Source organism: Eubalaena glacialis, chromosome 9, assembly GCF_028564815.1.
Source record: "Eubalaena glacialis isolate mEubGla1 chromosome 9, mEubGla1.1.hap2.+ XY, whole genome shotgun sequence".
In the NCBI taxonomy this organism is placed as follows: Eukaryota; Metazoa; Chordata; class Mammalia; order Artiodactyla; family Balaenidae; genus Eubalaena; species Eubalaena glacialis.
The window spans coordinates 34,663,004-34,675,179 of record NC_083724.1 but is presented as its reverse complement, the minus strand read 5'-3'; the positions used below and the strand labels follow the sequence as shown (position 1 = coordinate 34,675,179).

The 12,176-nt window shown below is 39.2% G+C and overlaps 1 protein-coding gene and 1 non-coding gene across 2 annotated transcripts; both read left to right on the top strand.

Moving 5' to 3' along the window:
• The first annotated feature begins 2,765 nt into the window (after positions 1–2,765).
• On the top strand, positions 2,766–3,657 carry LOC133098329 (acyl-protein thioesterase 1-like). The gene has a single exon (XM_061201104.1). It carries the CDS (start codon positions 2,873–2,875, stop codon positions 3,587–3,589), a length of 717 nt encoding a protein of 238 aa, XP_061057087.1. The 5' UTR covers positions 2,766–2,872; the 3' UTR covers positions 3,590–3,657.
• Positions 3,658–11,811: 8,154 nt separating this feature from the next.
• Positions 11,812–11,918, top strand: LOC133098473 (U6 spliceosomal RNA). Its single transcript, XR_009702174.1, has one exon. It is a non-coding gene; the product is annotated as a U6 spliceosomal RNA (small nuclear RNA).
• The last annotated feature ends 258 nt before the right edge of the window (positions 11,919–12,176 follow it).

Here is a 12,176-nt window from a genome sequence, read left to right as displayed (position 1 = left end):
TTTACTCTCTCTCTGTCAAGAGAATAGTTTTTCCTGGAATATTGAGCTGCTTTTGATAACAAACTAAGTTTCTTCACTTTTTAAGTGATCTTTAGTGATCTATTGTAACGTTCTGTATTTGACTCTGAAATCTTTTATTGTTACTTTTGTTAAAGTCAGTATTGTTTCATAGTGACTTATGATCCTATTTGACCAGGTGTTTTAAAACTTTTTGATATTTTTGACAAACTTCCCAAGGATCAAATTCTAAATGAAGTTCTTTTAGCCTCTAACTAACTTTGGGATGTTTCAATGGGCCCCTGAGGTATCTCAGAGAGAAATTTTAAATTAATTTGAATTATTTTGTATGTTAAATTACATTGGAAACATTGTCAGGTGAGTGGTGATAAACCTTTTTACGTTATATTGTATGGGTAAATCTTATTAAAATAAATGTTCTAGAAATTAGATGAAGTTCCTAAAATTTGGATGTGTCCTGGTATTGTTATCAGTCATAATTCTAGTTATTATCTTAAAATGTCGTACGTCATAGCACTCAGTTAAGCTTCTTTGTCAACTGCATTGTAATCAGATCTTTAACCGTCACCTTTATGTTTTTTGTCATTCATAGACAGTTATTATTTTACTCTGATGCTTTGCAAAACTGCTTCATCTTTAAGACGAATCATAGAAAGGACTTTTTGACAAGTACAGCTTTCTGATAACTTTCAGATCATACTGCTGAATTGGGTAGAAATTACAATTCTAATGGAAACCCTGATGGTTTCATAAACTGTTAGCAAAAGGATTAGTTACATAGGCTGAGTGAACTGATGAATATGGTTGTAATTTTTTGGTTTTTATCTGAAATATTACTGGCTTTTAATCTGTGTTTTTCAGATGTAAAGAAACCTTTCCCCTTAAGCTAATTATGATTTATAACAACTTGGTAAATTATACCCTTGTAAGTAGAGTTGAAGCATTTATCTTTTCTTTCTATCTGATCCCTCCAGAGCTTGGAAACTCTTGGGTTCCCAGAAGTCTTGTCAGATGAATGAGGAAGGTCACCTCCTGTCAGGTGCAGGAATCTCAAGATATTCTGGAGACCTGGAGAAGAGAGGAATTTACCCAAATCTATAGATATCACAGGCAGAATCTGAAGGCAAGCCATTAGCATGGCTTTCCTAGCCTTGAGGGGCCTTTTAAAAGTTCGATCTGGAATTCCCAGCCAGTTTAAGAGAGCCTATATGAGCAATTACACTTATGCAAATAATCAGGCCAAGTTTATGGAAACCGGACTTATTTTGAACAAATTAGTCTTAACACATTATTATTATTTTTTATAAGATACTTAAAAAAATATATATATATTTATTTATTTATTTGGCTCTGTGCTGGGTCTTAGTTGCGGCACGCAGGATCTTCATTGCTGCATGTGCGATCTTTAGTTGAGGCACGTGGGATCTTTTAGTTGTGGCATGCGAGATCTTTTTAGTTGCAGCATGTGGACTCTTAGTTGCAGCATGCGGGATCTAGTTCCCTGACCAGGGATTGAACCTGGGCCCCTTGCATTGGCAGCGTGGAGTCTTAACCACTGGACCACCAGGGAAGTCCCTTTAACACATTATTGACTGGAGATGTATTAATACATCTTTTGTTACCCGAACGTTATTGACCGGAGATTTACCAATATGTTTTTAGGGAGTGATACAATTAATATCACCGTGTGAAGTTGTTAAAGCTTAAAATTGATCAAGGGTTGGGACTTCCCTGGTGGTGCAGTGGCTAAGAATCTGCCTGCCAATGCAGGGGACACAGGTTTGAGCCCTGGTCCAGGAAGATCCCACATGCTGCGGAACAACTAAGCCTGTGCACCACAACTACTGAGCCTGCGCTCTAGAGCCTGCGAGCCACAATTACTGAGCCCACGTGCCACAGCTCCTGAGCCTGCGTGCCACAAATACTGAAGCCCGTGCACCTAGAGCCTGTGCTCCACAACAAGAGAAGCCACCGCAGTGAGAAGCCTGTGCACTGCAACGAAGAGTAGCTCCCACTCGCTGCAACTAGAGAAAGCCCGTGCGCAGCAACGAAGACCCGACACAGCCAAATAAATAAATAAATAAATAAATAAATAAATTAAAAAAAATAAAAATAAAATTGATCAAGGGTTCATTATACAACTAATGACTGTTGTTATCGTTCACATTTTGCTCCATTAGGTTTTTGTTCCAACCTTGTGTATATTATAAACGCAAGCTTATTACTGTAAAATTTTCAAAAATGATGCATCATGAGATTTTGGGTGAAGGAGAATTTTTTGATGAATTTTATGCAGATATTTTCTCTGATTGTCTGAGCGACATATATACTAGTATCCTGGAAAGTGATAGTTCTTCAGAATATAGTTCTGATTCAGACGATGTGAATGTTAGACCAACAAAAAGACAAAAAACCTTAGTGATTGATTCTGATACAGAAAGTGAAAATGAAACTCACAGTGGTGGAGAATGCTCCTTTGCTTCTACAGAAGAGTGGATTGAAGACAGCATTTGACAGAAATTAGAAGACTTTACAGGTGTGTCAGGTGTAACTATTGAATGTAGTAACCCGCAAAGTGTTAGTGAAATAACAGCATTAATTTTTGGTAACGACTTTTTCGAGTTGGTCACTTCTCAAACAAACTTGTATCATCAACAGAATGAAAAATCATATAAAAATTATGATAAGGCTTTAAAGTGGAGTGATGTAACCAGTAGTAACATGAAGTTTCTTGGATTAATAATTTTGATTGCACAAATAAGAAAGTCACACTGGGCGCCCCTGTGGGCGGGCCGGACTTGGCGCTCGCACCCCCTTGGCTGCAGCCCGGCGCCTGCTCCGCCTTCCACTTAGGATGCGCGGTCGGTCGAGCCGGTGTATGTGCCACAATAACATGTCGGCCCCGCTGCCCGCCATTGTGCCCGCCGTCCGGAAGGCCACCGCCGCGGTGATTTTCCTTCATGGATTGGGAGATACAGGGCATGGGTGGGCAGAAGACTTGGCAGGTATCAGAAGCGCCCACATCAAATACATCTGCCTGCATGCACCGGTTATGCCTGTAACGTTAAATATGAACATGGCCATGCCTTCTTGGTTTGACATTATTGGTCTTTCACCAGATTCACAGGAAGATGAAACTGGAATTAAACAGGCAGCAGAAAGTGTAAAAGCTTTGATAAGGCAAGAGGTGAAGAATGGCATTCCTTCTAACGGAATTATTTTGGGAGGATTTTCTCAGGGAGGAGCTTTATCTCTGTACACGGCACTGACCACACAGCAGAAGCTGGCCGGCGTCACTGCTCTCAGCTGCTGGCTGCCCCTGCGGGCTTCCTTTCCACGGGGTCCTATCAGTGGCTTGAATAGAGACATTTCTATTCTTCAGTGCCATGGAGATTTGGATCCTTTAGTTTCCCTAATGTTTGGTTCTCTTACTGCTGAAAGGCTAAAAACATTGGTAAATCCAGCCAATGTAACCTTCAAAAGCTATGGAGGCATGATACACAGTTCATGTCAACAGGAAATGATGGATATCAAGCAGTTCATTGATAAACTCCTAACTCCTATTGATTGATGTCACTAAGAGGCCTTGTGGAGAAGTACACACCAGCATCATCATTGTAGAGTATAAGCTTTTTCCTTTGTCCGATCTTGAAACCTCTAATGTTTGCAGTGTTAAAATGTTTTACAAATACACACCAATGACACAGGCTAAATAAATCTCCTCATGGAAAATTTATGATCTTTTAAGTTTCTGTGTATGTATTTGTGTAACATGATCCAGAATATATTAGTATTAAAATAGGTGAAGCAGCTAGCTTCTTTCTCCCAAATGTAATTCAGCAAAATAATAAAATACTGCAACCAGATTTTTTATTACATCCCTTGAAAATTATTAGTATGCTTAATGAAAACTTGTTCAGGTATAAATGAGCAGTTAAGACATAAACAGTTTATGCATGCTGTGACTTAGACTCTGGACTTATTCTCAAATTGCTTAGTCACCATGCAGTATCTGTATATATATTTTTAAAATTAATTTATTTAATTTTGGCTGCGTTGGGTCTTCATTGCTGCACACGAGCTTTCTCTAGTTGCGGTGAGCGGGGGCTACTCTTTGTTGTGGCGCGCGGGCTTCTCATTGAGGTGGCTTCGCTTGTTGCGGAGCTTGGGCTCTAGGCGTGTGAATTTCAGTAGCTGTGGTGTGAGGGCTCAGTAGCTGTGGCTCGCGGGCTCTAGAGTGCAGGCTCAGTAGTTGTGGTGCACGGGCTTAGTTGCTCCATGGCATGTGGGATCTTCCCGGACCAGGGCTTGAACCCATGTCCCCTGCATTGGCAGGCGGATTCTTAACCACTGCGCCACCAGGGAAGTCCGTGTATTTTTATATATGTGTTCATACGTACTTAATGATTATAATACATAATAAGAATAAGGTGTTATTACATTATTCCTAATAATAGGGATAATGCTTCTAAGTGTCAATAAAGAGTACTATTGCTGTCTTCAATTAATGGCCCTTTTATTTTGGGGACCAGGTTTTTCTTTCCTGAATATAATTTCTACTTAATATTCTTTTTTCCTCTCTAGAAAAGAAATGTGTTCTTTCTTCTTTTATATCCTTCATAACGGACCAAATATTGCCTACTTGTCATAGACATCTGCTGTCAATACGTGCTGTAATTTGACATTCTGAATCACAGACGTGACGGCATTGAAAACGTATTCATACTTGTAGAAAGAAACCAGACATCTCTTCAAAGTTTCTACACTACTTCTTAAACTGGACCTTTGTCTGCCATTTAGGCCGGCAGAGTTACTTGAATCTTCAGTCCAGGTAACGAGAATAATTCTGTGGTTGTATTTTTCTGTAATTAACTGAAAGAATAATTAGGTCATATTCTAGTATGTTCTGAAATATTTAAGACTGATCTTACAAATTGTAATTTCTAAGATGATTTGCTCTAAGATGATTCTCCTCGTAGCACAGAGTTTTAGTTTACTTATTTTGCACATATGTTTGAAACCGACTGCTGTAGGAAATGAACAGTCCATTCAAAAAATTTGCTTTACTCTTTTCTGCCAATGAACTTATTTGAAATTTTCACTGTTGTCAGAGAGTTTCTGTGCAAACATAAAAGTAGCAATTATTTGATTTTAAATAGATTTTTCATATTATTGGTTAACATTATTTGAAAGCAAGTTTATGGGTAATAAAAGTTAGTCAGAACTCAATACATATGGTGTAGTTACCACCCAGTTTAATATGTAGCAAAAATGTACACCTGATATTTCTGAACTGTTAATTTTCCTGCTGTATTCCAACTGGCTAGAACACAGTTAGGAATGCATCTTTATAAATGGGTGCTACTTGATGATGGAAATGATTTCGTATGGACAGTATAGGATGTTAATAATGAAGCCATACGTTTATGTCTGGATTTACAGTTTTAAATAATCATTTACTAAGTCATTTTGCTTTTATCTTGAAGAATATAAACTGTTGTTTCACTTACATAAATCAGCAAAATCTAATTTATGGCAAGAAATATTCCGTTGAAATGTTGTGCTGTAACGTGGGAAAATGTAAATCTTTTTCACGGTTTCTATCAAAGTGAAATAAAATTTAATTCTGAAAAAAAAAAGAAAGAAAGAAAGTCACACTGGGAAGAACATTGGTCGACTGATCTCTTACTTGAAACACCTATCTTTCCAAAGATTATGACGAGAAGAAGGTTTGAACAAATAATAACATTTCTTCACTTTAACGATAACTCAGAAACTCCACTTCCTGCAGACAGAATTTCAAAAGTTAAACCTCTTTTGGATTATTTTCTGCCAAAATTTCAATTGATCTATATACCCAAAAAAGAGCTATCACTTGATGAGGCAATGATAAGGTGGAGAGGACAACTCAGATTCAAAACCTGTAATCCTGGAAAACTTACAAAATATGGAATTTTAGTCAGGATGGTTAGTGAAAGTGAAACTGGATATATATGCAGCCTTGAGATTTACATGGGTGAAGGAAAGAAACTGCAAGAAACAATATTGTTGGTCCTACAACCTTATCTTGGTTCATGGCACCATATTTACCAAGACAGTTATTACAACAGTGTGTTCACATCTGAAATAAGAGAGAATCGTGGTCTACTAAACCGATTAAAGGAGAAATCTAAAAATCTACAGAGGGGAGAAATGACATTCTTACGGAAGGGAGAAGTGATTCTTCTTATATGGAAAGACAAGAGGCTAGTCCGCATGGTGACAACTATTCAAGACACCTCCATAGCATCTACAGGAAAGGAATGCAGGAGGACTGGCCATCAGATAACTAAGCCCACTTGTATATAAGAGTATAATAAATATATGAAAGGAGTTGATCGATCCAATCAGTATCTGGCAAACTTAAGTATCCTCCGGAAAACTCGAAAATGGTTTAAGAAAGTGGGTTTCTATTTGAGTAATTGCGGTTTATTTAATGCGTTTAAAATTTATTGTAGCCTTATTGCACAGAATAAAATGACTTACAAGCAGTTTTTGTTAGCAGTAGTTAGAGAATGGGTAACTGACCATTCTGGTGAATGTAGTGGTAGCCCCGCACCTGGTCCTTCAAGCCCCCCGCACAGATCCACCTTGTCGACTATCAGGTAAAATAAAAGAACATATTCTAGAGGAAATAATACCCACAGGACTAAAAAAAAATGCTGCTGGGAAGTGTAGAGTCTGTTCTTCTAGGGGAAAGCTCAATGAAACATGGTATATTTGTAATAGATGTTCTGTTCCCCTGCACAGAGGTGCCTGCTATACTGCCTATCACACTCTAACGAAATATTAGAATGCTTTAGTAAGACGTATACAAAGTTTCAAATAAATACATTAAGTGCAAAAAAAGTTGCTGATATTTACTCAGATGCGGGTGTTTCAATATTCACTTACATAACAAATTGCCAGCCATGGGCGTTAGTTTCTGCAAAAATCCCCTGGTCAGTAATGTGTTAATTTGGCTAGATTTAGTAGAAATGAGGATAATTTAGAGAGAAAAATTATGTTTCAATAGTATACCTTTGGATATTGAAGTTTTGTATTTGAGGTTTTGTATTTATTCTCTACGTCCAAGATGGCTCCTTGTTACTATGTTACATTATTTTAAGGTTTAATTGAATTATTAAAATAATCTTCTAAGCTTGTTTCTAAAGCCAGTCACAGTAATCTATCTTTGGATGAAGATCAGATGCCCTGTGACTTGCAACTAGGAGATTATGCACCCTGGAAAAGACATCATTTAAAGGACTGTCTCCAAATTAGACAAAAGGACCCTTATCAGGTACTCTTTAACTAGCGTATGTGCAGCAAAATTGAAAGAAATTGATTCTTTTATTTATTTATTTATTTGGCTGCACTGGGTCTTGGTTGTGGCATGTGGGATCTTCGTTGCAGCATGCAGGATTTTTAGTTGTGGCATGCGGTATCTTTAGTGGCGGCATGCGGGATCTTTTAGTTGCGGCATGTGGGATCTTTTAGTTGCGGCATGTGGGATCTTTTAGTTGCAGCATGTGAGATCTTTTAATTGCGACATGCAGGATCTTTTAGTTGCAGCATGCGGAATCTTTAGTTTCAGCATGGGGGATCTTTTAGTTGTGGCATGCAGGATCTTTAGTTGCGGCATGTGAACTCTTAGTTGCAGCATGTGGGATCTATTTCCCTGACCAGGGATGAAACCCGGGCCCCCTGCATTGGTAGCACGGAGTCTTAGCCACTGGACCACCAGGGAAGTCCCTGAAGGAAATTGACTCTTCATGTTTTCCGCTTAAGAAGGGCCTCTGCATTGGACTGTCTATAGAAAAGACTGCTGACCACAAATGACACCCATACCAGAATGAGAAGAAGGTAACAGTAGTGGTAGGCAGCTGACCCAAAAATCTGGACCAGGCCTGTAAGAACCATCCAACTAATTTATTTATTATTATTTTAAAAATATTTATTTATTTATTTACTTATTTTTGGCTGCGTTGGGTCTTAGTGTGGCATGCGGGATCTTTTTGTTGTGGTGTGTGGGCTCTTCGTTGCGGCACGCGGGCTTCTCTCTGGTTTTGGTGTGCAGGCTTCTCTCTAGTTGTGGCGCGCGGGTTCAGTAGTTGCAGCGCATGGGCTTAGTTGCCCCACGGCAGGTGGGATCTTAGTTCCCCGACCAGGATCGAACCCTCATCCCTTGCATTGGAAGGTGGATTCTTAACCACTGAACCACCAGGGAGGTCCCATCCAACTAACTTAATTAAACTGTTTACCAAATGTTTGTCTTCTATCAAAATGGAAAGTTATTGTTTTACTTCTAACCATACTTTTAACTCCATTGTTCAGGATGGAAAGAAAATTCTTTAGTGAAGTTGTCGTCAAGAGTATAACTATTCATGACATGTATCACTGCTTGCTTTGAGTATACTGCTAAAAGCACATATACAATGTTTGAATGACAATTTGGTATAACTGATAAAGCATAGAGCCTATAAAATGTTTCTTCGTTAGCATACGTCTGAGCTTGTTCACTATGTTTGATTAGTTTTCCTCCAATGTGGATAACTAGGCATACGCGCACACACACACACACACACACACACACACACACAGAGTAGGCCTAGCACTGAGGGGCATGGTGGACCTAGGGCCGGCAGCAACCACCCTGGCATCAAGCGACAAATATTTTGATCATCAGTGCTTTCTATTGAAACATTTGCAAACAAAAAGGGGAAATTATAGAAGAAATTTTCACATATTGAGGTATGGCGAAGTTATTCTGGCTTTTACATGATTTAACTTAGATTAGAACAGCCTGTTTGTGACCTGTCAGAGACATGCATTGTACATCTGCTTTAACCAGTAAGAAAAAGAATACATTTAAAAATCAAAGTAGAGTAACTGGTTCAGGCATCCAAAATGAGCTGGATGGCCATTCTGAACATGGTTTCAGACACATTTCTGTACTACTGAGAACCTGATTGCCAACTGCAACCTTATGGCCTCAAGGTGCTATTACAAGAAGAGGTGATGTCAAGCCAGAAAGAGAAAAGAAAAAGCCTCTCTGCATATCTTGCAGGATTCTAGAGCATCTTTTGGGACAAGAGAATTCTTTAAAGTGAAAGTCCAGAACTTTCTCTCCTCTAATCCTCCTCAATTTTAACATTGCCCCTGTTCAGCAGGAAGTAGCCAGATGACTTCATTGCCCTCACTCCCATAGATATGGAAGGTTATAACTGACAGGGCCACAAGGCTAAAACTGTTTGATGCATGATTTCTTTTTTTTTAAATTAATTTTTATTTTATTTTTGGCTGCATTGGGTCTTTGTTCCTGCACGCGGGCTTTCTCTAGTGACAAGCGGGGGCTCTAGGCGTGCGGGCTTCAGTAGTTGTGGCACATGGGCTCAGTAGTTGTGGCTCGCGGGCTCTAGAGCACAGGCTCAGTAGTTGTGGCACATGGGCCTAGTTGCTCCGTGGCATGTGGGATCCTCCCAGACCCGGGCTTGAACCTGTGTTCCCTGCACTGGCAGGCAGATTCCCAACCACTGCGCCACCAGGGAAGTCCCTGATGCATGATTTCTAAGTGAAACTGTTTTTCCTGTCTTCTCCCTCCGTTGCTGGGAACTAAAACTTACATTCTTTGTTATTGTGCATTCTTTGTTACTGATTAATGTGGGCGGGCATTCTTGCTGTTTTTGTTTGTTCCTCTTAACCCCAGCCCCAAGATTTTCCTTTAAATATGCCTGCTTTCTCCCCAGAAGGCAGGACAGCAGTTTTCAAGATGTTAGTCTGCTACCCTCCTCATTGGCTGGTATATCAATAAATTTCTCTTTTCTTTATCCTCAGAACCTTGCCCTTGTTATTTTTATTCGACAATGGGGACAAGGACTGAATTTTCGATAACAAAATCAATGATATATTAATTTATACTGTTGTTCCAGGCAAAGGGGTGAATGAAAGCAATAAAGTCCAAATTTAGTTCAGGTATACCCTTCTATGAGTTGGTTCCCGGTAGATTGATTCCTTCCAACTAAAAGTCGGGTATCAGCTGCTGGCTTAGGTCCCAGTACCAGTTTTGGCAAAGGTTGCTCCAGAGGTTATTACTCCAGGGACCCTCACATGGCTTGCGCCACTGCCTGTGAGGACTGGTAGTGCCAGGGCAGGAACGGATATCTCTTCTCTTCCTGAGACTGCAGCACAGTTTAGCACCACTGCTGACCAAGAGTAGCCTGGCTAGGGTAGGAGCAAGTGTCTCAAGAGCTCTGCAGAACTATTTGGATCAGCAAAGAGTAGCCTTGCCCAGATGGAACACCCTAGACTTGCTGATCAAACCTCTTGGTTTTTATCATTTAAAAGTCCATCATGTGATGGATACCACTGCAATTACCCTGGTATCAATGATGTAATGCTCCTGTCCACTCCAGGTGCAAAAGCTCTGTCAGAAAGTCCTAATATCCAACTTCAAAACAATTTCATCAAAAAAAATTTATTCACAGCATGTTCAAATCACAACCAACTTGTCCAAAACAAGCTTTCCAAACATGGATTTGAAATCATAACAAGTTGATACATGACACTGGTGCACTCTCAGTGATAGCAATGAGAGGCAGTGGATAAAGGCGAGGGCTCTGCAGTCCATTTCCAGCACTGCAATCTTGAGTGATTTACTCAACCAAGGTCTCAGTCTTCTCATCTATAAACATGGAACTAAGGAGAACATCTGTCTCTGGAGGCAGATTTAGGTGAAGTTAATGAAGCTTAAGCTCACCTGCAGGGGCTGCTCAATTTGTTATATTTATTTTCTTATTCTGAATAAGCATCCATCTTCATGTCTAACTTTGTGTTCATAATTGTGTTTTTTTCTAAGGAAGCCTTCAATACTATATAAATTCCAATCTCCATAAAACCTGAATACACTTCTATCAATATCCCTAGAGCTATTTTGGTAATTAAATAAAGTAATTTGTGTGAAGCTGTAAGCACAGAGTGTGGGGCACAGTAAATGCTCAGTAAACATTAACTATAATTAAAACAATAAAGTAGATCTCGAGGCAAAAGGCAGTAAACCACAAAGAGGATGGAAGATTATATAGTAGAATTCACACCATTGAAAACTCGGAAATACTATAATTGCAATTGGAGATTTTAACACACCACTTTTAACCTTTGTGAGATTTGCTAGAAAACAGCCACAGAAAACAAAGATACAGAGATCAGAATGCTATGATAAGGTAGGGTCAATTAAATAGGGATTATTTAGTCTTTTTATATTATGTTCCATGTCAAAAAGACATTTTTGGTTTCCAAAAAGATTTTGTGCCAGAAGTACCTTGTCATTAATATTTGAAAATAATAAAAAAGTTAACAACCAAACAATCTAATCCCTTAGAAATAAAAACAATAAATTTTCTAAATAACTATTGGGTAAAAGGGGAAATAGAAGCTGCCATTATAAACTTTTTGGTGCAGGAGGCTGGAATACAATAAAAGCTGTACATATCAAAATTCAGCCTGAGTGCTTAGTCACTGGTGTCATATGGACTCCAGTATTAGAATTCTAACACCAGTGATTAACTGTGTGACCTTGGGACACAGACTAGAACACTGTCATTCTTGTGGGTAAAGAGTTGGAAGGGGTATTGCAGGTTTTTCAACTTTTTCACCCTGTTACAGGTTGAATTGTATCTCCCCTAAATTCATATGTTGAAGTCCCAACCCCCAGTATCTCAGAACGTGACTGTATTTGGAGATAGGACCTTTAAAGAGGTAATTAAGGTGAAATGAGTGCTCGCTTCAGCAGCACATATACTAAAATTGGAATGATACAGAGAAGATTAGCATGGCCCCTGCACAAGGATGACATGCAAATTCGTGAAGCGTTCCATATTTTTTTATAATCCAATAAAGATGTTAAAAGAAAAAGGTGAAATGAGGTCATAAGGTGGGCCCTACTCCAATTTGACTTGTGTCTTTATAAGAAGAGATTAGGACACATACACACACACACACACACACACACACACACACACGGAGGGAAGACCATGTGAAGACACAGGGAAGACAGCCATCTACAAACCAAGGAGAGTGGCCTCAAAAGAAACCAGCCCTGTTGACACCTTGATCTTGGATTTCTAACCTCCAGAACTGTG

What these genes read in the sequence shown, in the direction of transcription:
- LOC133098329 (XM_061201104.1), top strand. Translation starts at nt 2,873, where the DNA reads ATGCGCGGTCGGTCGAGCCGGTGTATGTGCCACAATAACATGTCGGCC.